Here is a 17,600-nt window from a genome sequence, read left to right on the forward strand (position 1 = left end):
CGCCCTCGTGACGCTGCCTGCCCGCCCCCCGCTCCTCCCCTTAGAGGGGTGGGTTCGGGGGGTGCGCGCCGCGCGTCGGGTCGGGAAAGGCCGCTGTGAGGGAGGGGTGGGACGGCTTGGTTTGGTGTGGAAAAGCTAGGAAGGGGTGTGCGGTGATGTGCTTGGCGTTACCGCAAATGTCAAACGTGCTGCGAGCCGTGTGGCTACTCTTCTCTATCCGAGCTCCTGGAAGTGTCAAATGTGGGGGTTTGTGGGGATTTCTCTATCACTCGTGCAGTTCTCAAGAAGTGCCTTTCCTTTCCTTTTCCCTTTCCCCTTTTACTCTCCTCTCCTCTCTTTTCTTTTTTCTTTTCTTTAAGGCTGAAGCTCTGTGCAGACTGTGTTCTCATTCACTCACGTGACAGTCTGAGGTAAACTTGAAAAAACTCTGTGAGATCTGTAACTTTCTCCTGTGTGTTCTATCAGTGTGTGAATATTTTTCCCTTTAGGACCTGTTCTGTATTGCTCTTGCTCAAGGCAAGGACACAAACCAGACCAAACCTGCTAAGCCTTTTCCATCGTCATCCCGGAGATGGTTGCTGCCCGGCTTCAAGCTGCCTGGCTGTTTGCAGCCTTGCTGGAACCCTCTTGTGGAGCAGTCAGAGCTGCCCCAGGTGTGGAGGTGCTGTGTGGATGCACAGCTCCGGTAGCTTTGTCTGCTACTGCTGGCTCCTATACAGTAGATAAGCAAGCCCAGAGCAAAAGCAGGAACAGAGATGTGTGGCTTAGTCTGAAACAATTCATGGAAGGCTTAGTGTGGGTTGTTTGCATGTTTGTGGGCTTACACACACGAAACAGGAATATCCTTCCAAAACAAAGCATAGCAGTTCAACTTCAAGCTGCAGCACGGAGATAACTGCAAAGTGTTCCCTGTCAGGAGCACTCCCTGTGGCAGGCTGTCCTCCCTTCCTGATAAATGGTGCACAGCTGTTCCCACATGTGAACCTTCCTGCCCATCCAACAAAACAACCAATAGACATGGTATATATGAGGGCTGCTCTGAAAGTAACACCTCCTATTTTATTATGTTGGCCCATGATTTCACACAGAAGGTGGTGGCACACTGGAACAGGTTGCCCAAGGAGGTTGTGGATGCCCCATCCCTGGAGGCATTCAAGGCCAGGCTGGATGTGGCTCTGGGCAGCCTGGTCTGGTGGTTGGTGACCCTGCACATAGCAGGGGGGTTGAAACTGGTTGATCATTGTGGTCCTTTTCAACCCAGGCCATTCTGTGATTCTGTGATTCTATGATAATGATATTGTTGGGAAGGTTTCTGCTTCAATAGACTTGCTCAGTTATATTTATCCCAAAAAGAGACAGAGGAGAGTCTTCAGCTTTCTTTACTTGAATAAAGGGAGAGTCCGCTGGGGCATACCCCTGTGGGGCCTCTCACAGTTCTGAGGAATGCAGCCCCTCTCTTATCCCTATACCCCAATGCTAGTGAGCCCTTTCCCATTGGCTAAGGTACACAGAGTTCACATTCTTCCCCGTTTGCCTATCATGCTCTCATTCCCTCCAAGTAGTTATCTCCCCTTTGTTTCCTTTGTTCATACATTGTAATCGATTTAGAGTTTGTTGCTTTGGCCAACTAGAGTTATCTTTGTATCCCGTTTGACAAAGTCCATCCCTGTCCTGTCAAGCAGGCAAGATTTACAAGTAATTGAAAAAGCCTATCTCACTTTGTCCTATCAAGCAAGCAGAATTTGCTAGTTGCCAAGCTAGCATCTCCTGCTATATATCTGCAAGATACATTTTATTTTAAGCAATTCTTCTTCTCAGGTTTTATTTTGCAAGGACATCTTATTCTTTCTTCTTTTGTCTCAACGTCAGAGGCAGATGATGGTGGTATGGCAGTAAGTATCTAGTATCTAGTAGTAGGTTGCATCTTCCCACCAATATTTGGTTTCATGTTGTTGCTGTGCAACAGGTGGCAGTAGAGGGGCAGTCTGACAATGGGATCTGACATGGAACTGTGCATGAAGCAAAACTGTGGAATTGAATTCCTCCATGCAGGAAAAATGGCAGCCTTTCAAAGATTATTTATAGAGACCAAACAATAAATGCGAGCACAGTGAGGTGGTGAGTGATGTGTTTCAGCAGTGGTGACAGCGATGAGAAAGACGATCCATGTTCTGGATGACCATGCACAGCTGCCACAGCATGAAATGAAAAGCGTCTTGATCTGCACATAATTGGTTAATGATGATGACTGTGTTGAAAAATAGTGTTTTGTAGCTAAGAATTGGCTCTACTAAGTAGTGTTACGGTGCTTTTTGTATCTGTTATAGTTTCCATGGAAATAAATAGGAAGCATCACTTTCAGACTGACCCACATCTGTATAAATGGCCAGCCTCCACAGGTAGGTCAGGAGCAGGTACTGTGGTGCACAGTGTGTAAAGAGTTACACCTGGAGCTGAAACAACTCAGGGCTTAATGGGCAGCAAATAAAGGTGAGTTCTGGATGATTAAGCCACTTCTCAGAATAACTGTTAAATGCTGCCTTTAGAAGTAAATACTGAATGAAGCAGACCTCATCCCAAACGTTGCCTGCACTGCACTTTTGCCTTACAACATTGACGCAGCTGGTTCACTGACACGTATGGTAAATGTATGTTTCACCAGAAAAAGTACATGCTGGGCATGTATTCTCGAAATATATGCCAGTTTGGGCTGACCAAGAAATCTTAAAAAAAAGAAAAGAAAAAAAAAAACACAAACGTGTTTACAAGGCAGTTAAAATGCCAAGTTACTGCCTTACAGCCGAGTGGTTCAGTTTCCCATGAGCTTGTACCAGAAGAACAACAAGCCCACATGCAAGTAAATGTAAGATTGCAGCAAGCTTCATTCTGCTCCAATTCGTGTATTATTGTTTCAGTCACACGATACTACCCATTACTTTCCTCCAGATTGCCCACTTTAGAGAAAAGCGGCACTGACAGATAACTTTTTGCCAGAAAGCGGAAAGATCTGCCGTATGAGACCGCCGCCGCTCATTTCAGCTCCGCGGCTCTGCGCTCAGTGTGTGGTGAAGCCTTCACTCTTCGCGCTCCGGGCTGGAAACGGCGACGCCCCGGCCCACGGCAGCTGCCTTCGGATCCGCGCCCGTCCTGCGCGGGGGCGGGCAGGGAGCTCGGTGTCTCGCCGCCCTCTTTCCTGCCGCCTAGCTGCTGTTGCTGCTGCTGCTGTAGCTGCCACCGCCGGCAGGAAGTTGGAGACGGGCTGGTTTCGCTCCGCGCCGGCCGGGGCTGGGCTGCGTCGCCGGCTTCTCTGCGCGCCGGGACCCTGCTATGGGGACGTAGCGGGGCGCGGAGCCATGCGCGGACTGGCGCTGCCCCGCAGCTCGCTGGGGATGGTAAGTCACTCAGAGGGGGTTTCGCCGCACCCCGAGCTCGGGACGGGGCTGCTGGCAGCGGTTCGGAAGGGGCGAGCTGGGAGATGTCGGCCCCGGATCCGCAGCCGGGTGAGCCCTCCGCTGTGGGATCGATCCGGGGATTCGGTTCGTAGGCCACTGCCGGGGTTCGTATTACCCCGCGGCAGCGCCCCGCAGCGGCCATTTTCTCTCGCTGAGGGGAGCGGGGGGCGCCGGCCGGGAGGTCCGTCCCGGGGATAGGCGGGGTTGCGCCGTTTCCGGGATTTATCCCTGAATCAGGGAACGCACGGCTGGATTTACAGGAATGCGTGACTTCCCAGAGGCCGTTAACTCCCGAGGCACCGCGGGCCGCTCCCGTTCGCGAGGCTGCCGCTGCCCCGGGGCGCTGGGGGGGCTCCGCGGTCAGGCAGTCACAGTGCCTGTGGGAGCTGTTGCTGTCTGCTGTGCCGCCCTGTGCAGGGCGAGCGGCGGCTGTGCCCGACCTCTGCAGCTGGGGGGGCATTACAAAGCGAGTTGGCTGGTAAATTTCCTTCTTGGCTCTCCTGGGTCCAATTTCTAAGTCTTTCTCAAGCTTCAGCTGGCTGACTGTCTTGTCCTTCAGCTTCTGGCAAGGCAGCATGGTTGGGGCTGCGAAGCACTCCACCCCTTCACCTAGCTGCAGAGCACTGGCGTCTCAGAGCCTGGTTGGCATTTGTAGAGATGGCTTGCATACAGGTTTTAAAGCAGTAAACCTGAAAAAGCACATTTCCTAATGATAACCACATGACCTAACGATAGTAGTATGTGTATTTTGCTGTAATTCATATGCTATATGTAATATTATTGATGTTGTTAGAAACAAAATGCACAAGAGGTATTGAACTTCTTAATATGTTACCTTGTCCTCAGTTACATAATGTGGTGGAGGAAGAGTGCTCCTTAGTAAGACTACTTTTCTTTTTCAGGGAATTATTTCCCTCCTACTTACATTTGGTCAAAGTCAACTTCATAATTATCTGTAATAAGCATGCCTTTTCCTTAAAATCATGCTATTTTCATCAGCATTACAATTCCCGCTATGTTGCTTGTCCTTTATCTACAACTTATTTTCCTTTCTACATTCACTCTCATGGCCTTTCTTACTTCTTTGATGCCTCTATTCTGTTTTTCTAATTCTTAAAAATTTACTGTAACTTGTTTGTATGTGTTCTCTTCATGTTCTTAACCTCATTTCCTTGTCCTCTGTGTTTTCACAGTGGTTGATTTTGAAGGTTAAGGTTTTGGAACTGGAAGCCTCTTTTTACAAGAGCTGTAAACTCAGCTGCCATGTTTGTTACCAGAGGCGTTGGGCCCCATATTTTGTTCGCAGTGTGAACAGCAACAAGTGTCTGTTGAGGTTTCAGACCAGGGCAAGCATGCGATACTGGAAAACAGAAGTTTCCCAGCTTCCAGAAATCTGTGAAATTCCTAAGTCGGAACAGTGTCTTTGTCCTAGGAGCCCTGTGTATGTTTCTCCTGCTGATGGATGTGGTGGTTGCTTTTGGAGTCTGGGCATATTCCTGGTGGGGACCCCTACTCCTCAGCTGGGTGTTGGCCTAAAAAGTATGTCTCTGTGGGTTTGGAACCTGTCACTTGTATGTTTCTTGTGAGATCTGTTAGTTTTTTCTTTGGAAGAAACAGAGAATAGCCATCCTGTTTCATCTTCTCTGTGGTGTTCATGACTTTGGGACTTACTTCTCAGCTGCCTCTTTTACAGGGTGGTGTTTTTTAATCATTTTTCTTGTAGCAGCTGTTCTGTAGCTCTGACCATTGTCATTTCTGGGTTAACTCTCATTCTTAGGACTGGGGACCAGCCCAATAGTCTGGATTCCAAATGCAGGGTCCTCATGGATTTGTATGTAACAGCACATTCTGTTTTGTTCTCAAGTCCCTTCCTAAGAGTTCATAGCATCTGCTTGGATTTCTGATTGCTTTGTCCATCCAAGTTCATTCAATTTGTATCTGCTTATTAATGCAATTTGAATTTCTATTTTTGATGACTTCCAGCCAAATGAAACATGCTGTTATCTGGGCCTGTGCCAATCTGCATTACATGGTAATTTCAGTTTTCACAAGCAATCAGTATTGCCAGTTTGGATGGCTTTATTTTTTAATCTACAGGTTTTCTTTGAACTAGCCTTATTATTTGAGGTAAAAACAATCTTTGGTCATCCCAAGGTGGCTTTGCTTTTATTTGGGACAGAGCAGGATATTCTATGTTATGGTCTTGGCCTTGTCCCTGTGCTTTCTTGGCATGCCTGGAAATCCAGCCTCGTGAACCTGAGAACAGAAAGAGGATCTCAAGGAAACATCACTCCATTTTTCTGTTAAACAGAGGTTGTCAGTTCTAAGGAATTGGATTCAGCACGTGGTAATTACTTGACTCCTAAAAAAATCCATGTAGTGAATCGCTGATACAGGGATCTGAGTGCGGCCCCAGGACAGCTGCCCAGCTTAGCAGCTGCTCTCTCAAAATTAAAGCCCTGGGAAGGGAAGTGTGAAGGGGGAGGCCCCCATCAGAACAGTGCTCTGATTTGAGGTGTGTGGCTGCACCCTCAGGGTCAGACTGCTGGGTGGTGGTTGTGTGCGCGCGCTCAGGATGCAGGCACAATCTCCTGGTTTTAGACAAAGCCCAAAATTCCACCATTTGATCTTCATAAAATGGAGGATTATGTATAATAATAGTTAATGTATCATCCTCGTGACCTTTCCAGGTTTTAGTGAGCAATGAAAAAAGCTTCCTGTAAATGTTGCTTTAACACACATTTCTCAGTGCTTAAAGCAGAAGTGGCTGGTTTCCCATGCATCTTTGTACATCAAACTAAAAACTCTAAAAACCTCAAAGAAGGAGCTTTTGGTGATGGCTGAAGCAGTCACACAAGAAAGGTAATGCTGCACCCTGATTTCTTTGGAGTCTCCTCACTCTTGCTTTTTTCCCAACTCCCAGACCTGCTAATTTGTATGACTCACTGTTGTATCAACTGCAGCTGTCAGCCACTAAGTTGTGTGGAAGGCCTGAAAAGGAGCTGGGATTGCCTCCCAGGTGATGAGCACACATGTGTGGCTGTCACCTGGAGGAGTGTAATGGTTTGAGAAAGCTGTGCATGTTTTCACCTGCAGTATTTTGTTTATTTCTCCGTCAGTTTCAGAAGTGAAGCCTTGAGTTTCTGCTGACTCGTTTTTCCTGGGCAGTCCTCATTAGCTAAAACCATGAATCACCGGTGTGCACAATGTGGTTTGGTGGTTTGAGTTATCATTCAGCTTCAGTAATCCAGGCTGTCCATTTTTCTGAGCAGTGCTGGTTTTTGGGCACTTGTTTGTTGGGTTTTGGGCACTTGTTTGTTGGGTTTTGGGCACTTGTTTGTTGGTTTTTGGGCACTTGTTTGTTCTCCTTGCAAGTGAGATGAGAGCATAGTGTTGTATGTCCAGCAGTGAAAAATCGCTCATTTCAGTTGTACAGGACCTGTAAACTCTGTCTTGGTGACCTGCTACCTAGACTTGAGGCTTCCTTGCTCGATAATTTCCTGAACTCTGTTAGGTTTATCATGGGTGTAAACAAGTGTAATTGCTGAATGGTCTGGGAGTTGCTTAAGATGGTGGTGGTTTTTTTTTTCTTTCTTTCTTTCTTTTTTTTTTTTTTTTAAGGGCTGAATCATTGGTTGTGAGTCATCTGTGGTCTGACACACTCTGATCCTCAGATTTCGATCAGTAATAATGAATGTGCTGATTCTGGTTTGATTACACTTATTGATATGCTTTCACTTAATCTGAATGATTGCAAACACCTTTCCTGTTTTCCTTTCCTTTCTGAAGATGTATCTGCCCAATCTTGCATCTGTTTTTGGCTTGATCTTTGATGCTTCCTTCTGTTGTTTATATTACTGGCTTGTTTGGCTTTTGGACTAGCTGTATATATTCCCTTGTTGGAAGATTCATCATTTTTGTTGTTACTATCAGACCATCTGTGTGAATGATCTTTTACCCATTTTCCTGCAGACAGTCAATCTTGTGAGACTGTTAGCTGCTGGAACAAATTTTGTTTCTTACTTAATTTTGGAATGTTTGCATTTATCCTGTGGTCAGCTAATCAAGCCTGAAATGATAGCTATTTGAATTTGTGATTTCTTTTATTTTTTTTTTTTTAACTTGTTACCATTTTAGCAGCTGGTGTATTGAATATGTCTGTTGTGTGACAGAGAGCACTGAAATTCTTGGAAAAAACTGAGTTATTGCTTTGTCAGAGTTTGCCAAGCCCTATCCTTCTTAAGGTTTTAAATGTGTTAACTTTCTCCTCCAAGGCTTCAATTTTGGGAGAGAAACAGGGTAGTGTGGGACTGTCATAGCCATCTCTTTTTGCATATCCTCTCTGAAGATTGCAACCACAAAACTGGTATCAGCGTTGTGGTTTACCCTTACTGGTTTGCTGCTCTTTTGCTACAGCTCTCCAGCTTTCCCCCCCGACCCCCCCCCCCCCCCCCCCCCCCCCGAAAAAAAAAAAAAAAGGCAAAAAGAGAGCTCTGCAGTTGTAGTTGTGCCTGTGCAGCAAGGTACCTTACTGATTTCAAAAACGAAAGCTGGGAACACATTGCAATGTAGAGAAGTTAATATAATGAAGCTCAGTGTGAAATTGTGTGGGCAGGAGAGAGGGAGAGATGGTATTCCTTTTCATTTTGATGTTGTTTAATTTTTGCTTGTCTGAATGCATGGTTGGAATACGTGTCCAGAGTCCATTTTTTCTGTTGGGCCTGCAGACTAAGGTCGTCTTCATGTATTGTGCTGAGTCTGCCTACATTCTCATGCGCAGGGTCTTTGGCTGATTAGTCATCTGTTCCCTGGTCCTAGCAGGAGGCAGACCTTTTGGCCATGACACAAAAAGCACATTTCTCAATTCTACTGCTGGGAATGGTGTCCTTCGTTACCAATTCAAGCTGTTCTTTTAACCCTTTGTTCTGCTGTTCCTTCCACTGCATACAAAAAAAGCACACATCGTACTGCAGTCAAGGAAATCATAATATTTTTATTGTTAAAATAAATGATATTAATAACATAATCATTTTATAAAGTAATCCTAATTAAATTATTGTATTATAATATAATATTTTATTATTAAAATTCTTGATAACAGTAACCTTCAAAATTAAAAATAGCAAGTAAATCTTAAAGGAGTAAAAAAGAAAAAGTCTAGAGCTTTGTGGCAGACTGTTCGGACTGATTGCTAACAGTATCAGTTTAAAATGAAAAATGTATTTGCTGGGGAGAAGTCGAAAACCTAACTTTCCCACTTCTCTAGGGCTGGCCTGCTCAAAAAAAATTTGGAAGCTTCTCTGTACTTTACCTATTGTGATATCATCCTGTGCCTTTTTATTCCAAACTTGCCATCTGCTTTACTTATTCAGTTGTTCTGCAAGTACTGGATGCGCTCTTCTCTCTGGAACTGTTTCTAGATTGACATGTTCTTTTCCTTAATGAAAACATTCCTTTGCTCTTGAGTAATTTTCCTGCAAGCTGCAGCATCTTCAAGGCATTCCATCTACATATTGTATATCACAAAAAATATTTTGCTCTGTGTACAGCTAGCTTGTATTATAATAGAGGTGACAAGCATGACTCCCTCTAATACTGAACTCTGCTGAAGTCAGCTGTGCAGTCTGCCAGGAGATGAGAGAGTCTCTAACGTTTTTCTTTGTTTTTCTCCCTGTTTGCAGGTTATCCTAACATTTGCCTGTGTGCTGATGGATGAATCAGAAGGAATTCCTCCAGTGCCATATATGCTGCAGCTCCGTCGGGTAACTTTGGATAGAAGAGGTCCCTTTAACATCTTGAGGAGAGAAAAGAGGCAGGTGCAGTGTCAGCTTGGACAATACCTACATCCCAAAAGGACCCACTGCTGCATGAGGTGCCATGCAGGTACAGTACAGTAGAATAAGTGCATTACTCTTCACCTCAGTTGCATTCCCTCGTCCCGTGCTCTCAAACTATCTTGTCCTATAGCTACATCAGTGCTCCATTTCCTTGATAGCAATTCTTTCTCCCTGTCTCTTCTCTTGGACTGTCAGTCTCCTCCATGCTTGTGAGAAGAAGCATGCTCAGTCCTTTCCCTGTTGACTCCAGGGTTTCTTTGAGGATTCAGTGACTCCAATTCTCCTTAAGGCAAAACGTGTATCTTCCTGTCAGATCTCTCTTAAGCTGTTTTTGTTTCAGGTACCTACAAGGCAAAAGACTGTAAATGGCCTGACCAGGCCCCTGTCTGTCTTCCATGTCCTAATGGCACATTCACAGCTGTTGACAACATCATGAAAAAATGCTACCAGTGTACACGGTGCCGCACAGGTGAGTTATCCGTGGGTCCTGAGGAAAATGGGTGGTGTTAGTAGGTGAGAGTCTGGAGGGGATGGAAAGATGAGTGAGCAAGCCTGGAAAAAAAGTGACTGAGTGGGTACAGGGACAGTGTAAGGGAAGGGATTCACGGACAACCAGGATAAGACTTGCAAAGTTACTACAGTCTGAGATGCTGTTTGCAGCCTTTGTTCTTTTTTTTTTCTTCCTGTGTGTAGATTAGGGGCTAATAACACCTGTTGTCTTAACAGTGGTCTCAGCTGAAGGTAGGGTTAGTACAGTCACTTTTCATTCCTTTCCTCAGAATTGCAGCAGATAGAAGAGACCCCATGCACCCTAAAGCAGGATACTGTATGTGGCTGTCGGAAGAATCAATATCAGTTTGGCCAGACTGATTTCTTCCAGTGCAAGAACTGCAGCCCATGTGTTAATGGAGTTATTGCCAACTGTGAGTATAGCCTGGGTATGGTACAGATCTATCTATTGGCAGCTGCCATTAAGATAGATGATAGCATCCTTCTCCTTGCTTGCTAAGGTGCTGTAGCAGCTTGCCTTTAAGTGATCTCAGCTTTGGGACAACTCTGTTTTGCTTGCCTGCTTTCCTGAGGAAGACTGTCATTTTTTGCCTGCCTTGGAATCAATTCCTGTTTTCTATCACAGGTTCTACCTTAATTGTATGTTTTCTTGCATGGGCTATCATGATATACTTACTATTTAATTTCAGTAGCTCTGTCTTCCTTGCATGTACTGAAGTAAGATCTTCATGTTTGAATGCCATTTTCCTACTTGGCTTTCCTCTTTTTTTCTTTCCCTGGATATTTCTCCTTATGCTCATTGCATTTCCCTTACTAACTGCTCTATGCGCTGCAAGTATAAAGGCTGAAAATGCCACTGTTGTCAGTGTCCAGCTGAACTGCTTGTCAGTTGAACCATCACTGTATACTGTGCAGCGTCTTAATGTAATACTGAGGTATACCAACTGGCATTGCATCGCCATCACTGTGATGTGGGGATGGTGCAGATATCTAAAGATCTAGCCATGTTAGCTATCCCAACCTGTCTCCTTTCTAGTGGGGGGTCAGAGATGTTAACCTCATTCTGTTTGCCACCCTCCAATTTGTCCTGAAGTCTAATTCTGTCCCTTAAATGCTCCTTACCTCGCTGTCCTAAAGCAATCCCCTCTTCCTCAGAAATTCTGCTTCTCCTGTCCCCTTCAGTGTGGTTTTTTTTCTTTTTTTGGTCTCTTTGTTAAATGCATTCCCTGTGGAGTTTAATGAACTCAGTTACAGTTTTTGTGCTTACACCTGCTCTCAGTATACACTGTCCTTGAGTGACTTCATTCCCTTGTCTGATCTTTGTCTTGTCCCTCACGTGTAACAGAATGTATGCTGCTTATTCTAGTGTCTTTTTACCTCTCTTCTTTTAATTTTGTCCTTTCTTCATTACTCTTGCCTGCTTTTTTATATTTTTTTTATTTTAGCATCTGTGCTGTGGCTTGCTTAAAAGCAATAGCTTTTCAATTTCTCGCCCTTCATAATCACAGAACAACAGATCACAAGTGTGAATATGTATGTCCCATGGCTTGAAGTGATTTCTCCCTGCCGTGGCCTGACTTCCTCAGCAGTCCCAGCTGCTCAGAGACCACTTCTTCCTCATTTTTTGCCTAATGCAATTTCCCCTTCCTGTCACACTTGAACTGGAGTGACTTTCCCCATTCTGCATTGCAACAATTTTTATCCATCAGACCCATCTCAGATGCAGTCTTTTTTTTTTCTTCTCCTTTTCCCAACCTCAACAGAGGTGTCTGACCTACCAGAACAGTGATGCCCTCACCTTTATTATTATTTTCTTCTTCCCCAGCCCCAAGTAAATTGAATGTTCTTTCTCCAGTAACAGTTCTTCAGGCTCAAAGAGGAATAATCTCTCACCTGTCTTGGGGTGAATTTTTCCCCTTTTGGATTCTTTGTTGTCCAGATTTTGGTAAGAGTTTCTTCTTTTCTCTGCAGGTTCAAAGGACAGAGATGCAATTTGCAGGTGTAAGCCTATGTTCTTCCTGACACTTAATAACGTTTGCAAGCATTGCAACAGGTAGGCTTTTTTTCTTTTTCTCCGTATGACTCTCGAATAGGAGAGAGAGCTGACTCAAGTTCTATAAGGGGAGGGAATTTTTCTCAAGGTTCTGTCCATCTTGATTTTACACGACTCTGGCTTTTTGAGGCAATTAGTATTGTCCTCCATTCCAGTCCTCTCCATGTAGTCATTGTGGAGAACCACTGAGAACCACAGTCAGTAGGCACACTACATTGCTCTGCTTTGCAGGCACCTCTGGACTCATTCTAGGATTGTTGCAAATGTCTGGTGTTGCACGCTCACATCTGATTTACTCTTTCAGCTGCGTTGGAGAAGAATGCTTGCAATGCAATAGCCCAGTGACTACCTCTCCGAATTCATCTGAGCTGAGTGCGTACTGGGGAAACTCAGGGACAATGGAATCTTTTCAGTGCAAACTTTTGTTTTCTTGACATTGCCTGTCAACCCCTTGCTTTCTCTACTGTTTCAAATCATTATTCTTTTTCTCATTATCATTTGCATGCGCTCCCTTGCTCTTCTTTCTCATGCACTTAAGTACTTAGCTGTTCCTTTCTCAGTCACTCACTCATTTGCCCTCTCCCTTTTGTCCAGATGGGAACCTTGTTCTTGGCATCATTGTGGCGGTAATTGTAGTTATCTGTGTCCTCTACATTGTAAATAAAACAGTGAAGCTGGTTCAGAAAAATGGGATAGCTGCTTCTTTCTACTCATGTGGTGAGTATAGCAGCATGTGCTGTGATACTATTTGTGATAGGCATCACTCAGCTGTGAGAATGTATGCATGCACACGTGTGTGAGGAAAACAGTAGGATGCATTACTCTGCTCTGATACAAGGCTAGAGGGAACATGAAAACTCATCAGCCAAGCTTGCTGGTGTATTTCCTGCAGATCTGCTTCTGTGCTGTGACTGGAAGTGCATGTGAGCTCATTTCTGGCAGATGACAGTTAGCTATAAAAACCTTTTGAGGTCAGAATTGTGAATAGCTGCTTTCCTGTTTTCTCTGGGAAGAGAGGAAGTGAAAATAATTTGTTTTCTTTCTTTTTTATTCGAGTATCTTTGCCACAGACAAGCAAGGAGCCTGTATCTGAGGTGAGCAAGACTATGATTATAAGAGCTTCCCTTCCTCTCTCAACCATGTTAACCTGGGATCCAGAATAACACTGTTCCCCATGGGCTGTTTTCAAGCCTTATGTTTTCACATAAGCTGAATAATACAGCTGTTTAATTCAAAAGTCTTTCATTGTAGCAGGTGGAACCATTAAAATTTTACTTTCTTTTTGCTAGGAGGTGCTTTTCAAGCTCCTGACTTTTTTCTTTCTGGATGCATTGTTTTTTCAGACAGCTAATCCTTAATCCCATTGTCTCCTTATTTATTTTAAGATGAGAAAATTTAGATGATTTTATTTCACTTCAGAACTTCAACCCATAAGCCAGTGTTTCCTCAGGTGATCAGCAGCAATTAAGAGCAATAGCCAAGGTAGGGTTCCCACAGTGTTACAAAGAGGGTTGTTGAGAGAGATGGCCTGTGGAACTTCTAGAATGGCCGTGAGTTGGGATTCCAGGTTTTCTTCGAGGTTTCCATTTTCTTGATGTTAAAAGAAGAATTAAATTCCTTATGAAATAGGCTTTTGATGCTTTCTGCTTAAAAAAGAGAGATAGGAAAAATTCAAACTTCAGCACCTGCTTCCCACCTATCTTTGCTACGTTTTCTTTTATAAAGCTGGTGATTCCTTGCAATGGGAGTACTGTGCTACTGTGGGTGATTGTGAACTAAGACATTGTTTCTTTCAGGTGGAGGCAAAAGGAAGTGCAATTGCTGTGCTTCCCGAGATCCAGAAAGAAAAAGAATTGCTAGTGAATGCAACACCACCATCTGTACCTCTGTTACAAAGTTCACATGAGCTACCAGACTGTGTCAGACCTGCCAGAAAGAGGCAGCTTCCAGACAGTAAGTGTAACTCTGGTATCCCTCCCAGGGAGGGATCAGGAGTTGATTATGCAGATATGGTTGGGAGGATGGATGAGACCTTACCAGGTGTGCATGCCCTGTGTATGTGCATGCATACTTCATGCATGGCACAGCACAAAGAAGCCTGACCAGCATCTATGAGCCTACATAGGAGTAAACATCAACACAAGTCTTTCCTGTTGCCGATTTTTGCAACCAACAAAATGATTGTCTCATATGCTGCCATAGTGTAAGTCTTAATGCCTCTTTTTTTTTTTTTTTTTTTTAAACATAAACGTGGCAGCAAGGCCCTAAGCTTGTATGTTTAAGTCTGCTTGTAACCTTATAAATGTATATGGAAGTATCACATTGTTTTTTGAAGGTTAAGAGTGAGTCTGGACATCGTGTGGGTCTATAGAAGACCTGAACAGGAGGGGGCAACGCACAGTCCTAAGACACATTCCCCTTGAGGCTGCAGAACCCTGATTCTCACACTTTATTTCTTCTCTTCTTTCAGACCCTGCTATTCTCTACACTGTGGTGGATCATGTACCACCATCTCGGTGGAAAGAGTTTGTGAGGCGTCTGGGTCTGACTGACTATGATCTGGAGCGAATTGAGATGGAGCATCGACGTTTACGAGATGCCCAGTATGAAATGGTCAGACTCTGGAAGCTACAGATGGGCCATGCTGCAACTGTGGAGCACATCAGCTGCGTTCTCAACCAAATGGAGCTGAGTGGCTGCAGTGAAGCTATTCAAGAGGCTTTGCTAAATCAGAACTCTCATCAACCTTGCAGTTTCCACAGTCATCTTTGATCTTTCCCTTTGCTCTGACTTCTGAGAGAGGATCACAACTCCGTTTCTTGTCTTCCTCTTCCCATTCCCCCCTACCTTTCTATCCTTCCTTAAATGAGTTGTTGGAAACAGCAGCAGCATATGCTGGACGTTTGCTTTGCAACCACCATGTTAGTTCAACTCTTTTTAAACCAAGAGATACCTCTGCAACAGCTCCTTTCCCAAAGAGGGAAAGCACCTCATAAAGGAAGTGATTGTGGACTCTGATCAAGATGAAAATAGAAGCTCAGAGTGACGTGATAGCTCAGCTACTCTGCAGACAAGTTGTTGCTGAAGCAGGTGCTTCACTCACCATGTGATAGGCTAACTGGCAGGGTGACTTGGTTGAACTGGCTGTTCAAATGCTAAAATACTTACTTTTTGCAGATCTATTTTTCTGCAATATCAATACCTAAACTGGCTCACATTGCAGCCATTTGATTGCGAAATCTGACTCAAGGGAAGTTGTGAGAGGACATGCTTGCAACTGGCACGTTACTTCTGGGAGCAGGAGAGGATTGCTCCTATTTGGTATCAGCTACTTATCAAAGTGCTGCACCTTCAGCCCTCTTACTATGGCAGAAATTGCAGAGATTCAGAAGAGGTGGCTCAGAGAGAAACAGGAGGACAATATCCTTTTCCCATTATTCCATTTCCCTCTGATTCAAGAGGAATCAGGATTCTGAGCCAGCGGGTCAGATGAAGGGGTTGGTGCTTTTTCTAAAGTTTCTTTCGCGTGTAAAAACCATGTGAGACAGCATTAACAAAACGTGTGCCTGTTTGTTTGTCCGAGTGCAGAGTGGAAAAGAATGCACGTGTCTGTGTGGGTGAGGATGTATCTTTGTACCTGGCAGTGAGTGTCCCTGAAAATCTGTGCTTGCACACAGGTTGGTAGGCTTGTGTCTGCTTGCCTGCCTCTTCCTGAATGATTCACTGAATCTGACCTAGCTGCAAATGGGACTGTGTATATGTACATATATATGAGACATTTTTTAGCAGCTGTTGGATAACTTCACACTACTTTCTAGACTCCATTATGTAAGTGCTACTTGGGTGTAAGAGACATCTGATTCCATCTACAAGCTCTCACCGTCGTTTTCTCATGGCTATTACCCTGAGTGAAGCAGAAGTAGCAAAAAGCAATTAGCCTGCATCAGGTGCAGGTCCACATATTTGTGAATGTGGATTTTTTAAAATCTGTTGTCCCTTGACTAGAGAGAACCTTTCTACTGTAAATACACTAAGTGCTCCAAATTAAAATTCGTATTTTTAACTCTGCCTCCATTCTGCTTTTGTCTGTATCAGTTTCACGTCTTTGGCTGTGGGGGGGCAGAAAATGGAGAATGACTTCCAGAAGCAGAAAGCGTGGGCTGTACATGAACTGGGATGTTGCTCTGGTGGAAAAGGTTTGTGTTAAATAAATAAAATTAGTCTTTTCTGTGAAGCTTAGCAGCTTAGATGCCCTTAAGACACAGAGAGCTGTGAGGGCAGGAACTAGGACTGAAAGCAAGTCATTTCAGACATTTGAGAGTCAAATGGAATGCCTACATATTTAAAGTTAATTTTGAAACTGTGCAAGCATTTGGAGGTTTAGCAAAGAAAAAATTACAGAGGAATAACGATAGATTATACTTCAGTGTTACTCTTGCTGAGGCAAGTATTTATCCAAGTTATCCAAGGAACCAAAACACTATAATCAGACAGTAAGTTCCTCCTGTATTGATGGGAAAACTTGTCGTGTGGAAATGAAATGTGCCCAAGCTGTTAAAGGCTTCAGCTGCCAGCTGTGTCATCTTTAAGTCCCAGTTTCAGCCTTTGTTTTGCCACTTTTTAAAATCAAAGCTCATCATAAAATCCTTTTTATGTTTCTTTGAAAACTTGTGTTCAACAAACAGCAGTATGGCAATAACTAAAGTGCATACTCTTCGTGTTATGGATGAAATGGAAATGAGGTATGCCAATGGCAGGCTGCTGCCAGGCCATCAGAGGCTGCAGGCCCAAACTGATTATACAGAAAGCAATTCACAGTGTTGGGAGGCTTGAGAGGATTTTAAAGACGCCTTCAGAGTAACGAAGCCATTTTGGCACATTGTGGATATAGTTGTGAGAAGTGAACAGAAGAAATCAACTCATAGAAACTGAATGGCAAAGTTTTTCTACCATTAAGTCAGGTATTCTTTATTAGCAGCACCAGGAAGCACTGGGGTATTTGTATCATAAGCCCTTCCTAGATTATGTGATTCTGAGTCCATTGTATTTCCACAGGTAGTACATATTCATCAATTATCTGTGAAATAATTAACACATACGTGCATATCTTAGGTAGTGATTGATAAGGTTTTCAGTTTTCTACGGCAACAAGGTTTGTGAAGGGCTTGGAGAATATGCCCTATGAGGAGAGACTGAAGGAACTGGGGCTGTTCAGTCTGGAGAAAAGGAGGCTGAGGAGAAATCTTATTGCTCTATTCAAATACCTGAAAGGTGACTGCAGCAAGAGCAGGCTGGTCTCTTCTCACTGGTGACAGTGACAGGATGAGGGGAAATGGCCTCAGGTTGCACCAGGGTAACTTCAGGTTGGATATCAGGACAAACTTCTTTACAGAAAGGGTTGTTAAGCGCTGGAATAGGCTCCCCAGGGAGGAGGTTGAGTCACCATCCCTGGATGTGTTTAAAAACCTTTTGGATGTGGTTCTCAGGGACATGATTTAGTGAAAGGTTGTTAGGGTAGTATGATTAGGTTGTGGTTGGACTTGGTGATCTAAGGTCTTTTCCAACCTGAATGATTTTATGATTCTATGTGTTGGAAATATTCAAATAATTTTCCAGGATGGTATCTCTAATAAAGCAGATTTTATTCGCAATTGCAATGGCGGGCCTCCTGCAAGCAGGAGTGCACACAGAAAACAGTGTTACATCTTTTATGCCCTATTGCCTGACGCTTCTCTCTCTCCCCTGGTT

The 17,600-nt window shown here is 44.1% G+C and overlaps 1 protein-coding gene across 1 annotated transcript; it reads left to right on the forward strand.

Moving 5' to 3' along the window:
* The first annotated feature begins 3,112 nt into the window (after positions 1–3,112).
* Positions 3,113–15,915, forward strand: TNFRSF1A (TNF receptor superfamily member 1A). Its single transcript, XM_003202698.5, has 10 exons — positions 3,113–3,392; positions 9,134–9,335; positions 9,630–9,758; positions 10,069–10,212; positions 11,771–11,852; positions 12,157–12,224; positions 12,447–12,569; positions 12,909–12,946; positions 13,649–13,805; positions 14,323–15,915. The coding sequence occupies exons 1-10, from the start codon at positions 3,354–3,356 to the stop codon at positions 14,622–14,624; spliced, it is 1,284 nt and encodes a 427-aa protein (XP_003202746.3). The 5' UTR covers positions 3,113–3,353; the 3' UTR covers positions 14,625–15,915.
* The last annotated feature ends 1,685 nt before the right edge of the window (positions 15,916–17,600 follow it).

The sequence above is a fragment of the Meleagris gallopavo genome, chromosome 1, assembly GCF_905368555.1.
Source record: "Meleagris gallopavo chromosome 1, MGAL_WU_HG_1.1, whole genome shotgun sequence".
Classification (NCBI taxonomy): domain Eukaryota; kingdom Metazoa; phylum Chordata; class Aves; order Galliformes; family Phasianidae; genus Meleagris; species Meleagris gallopavo.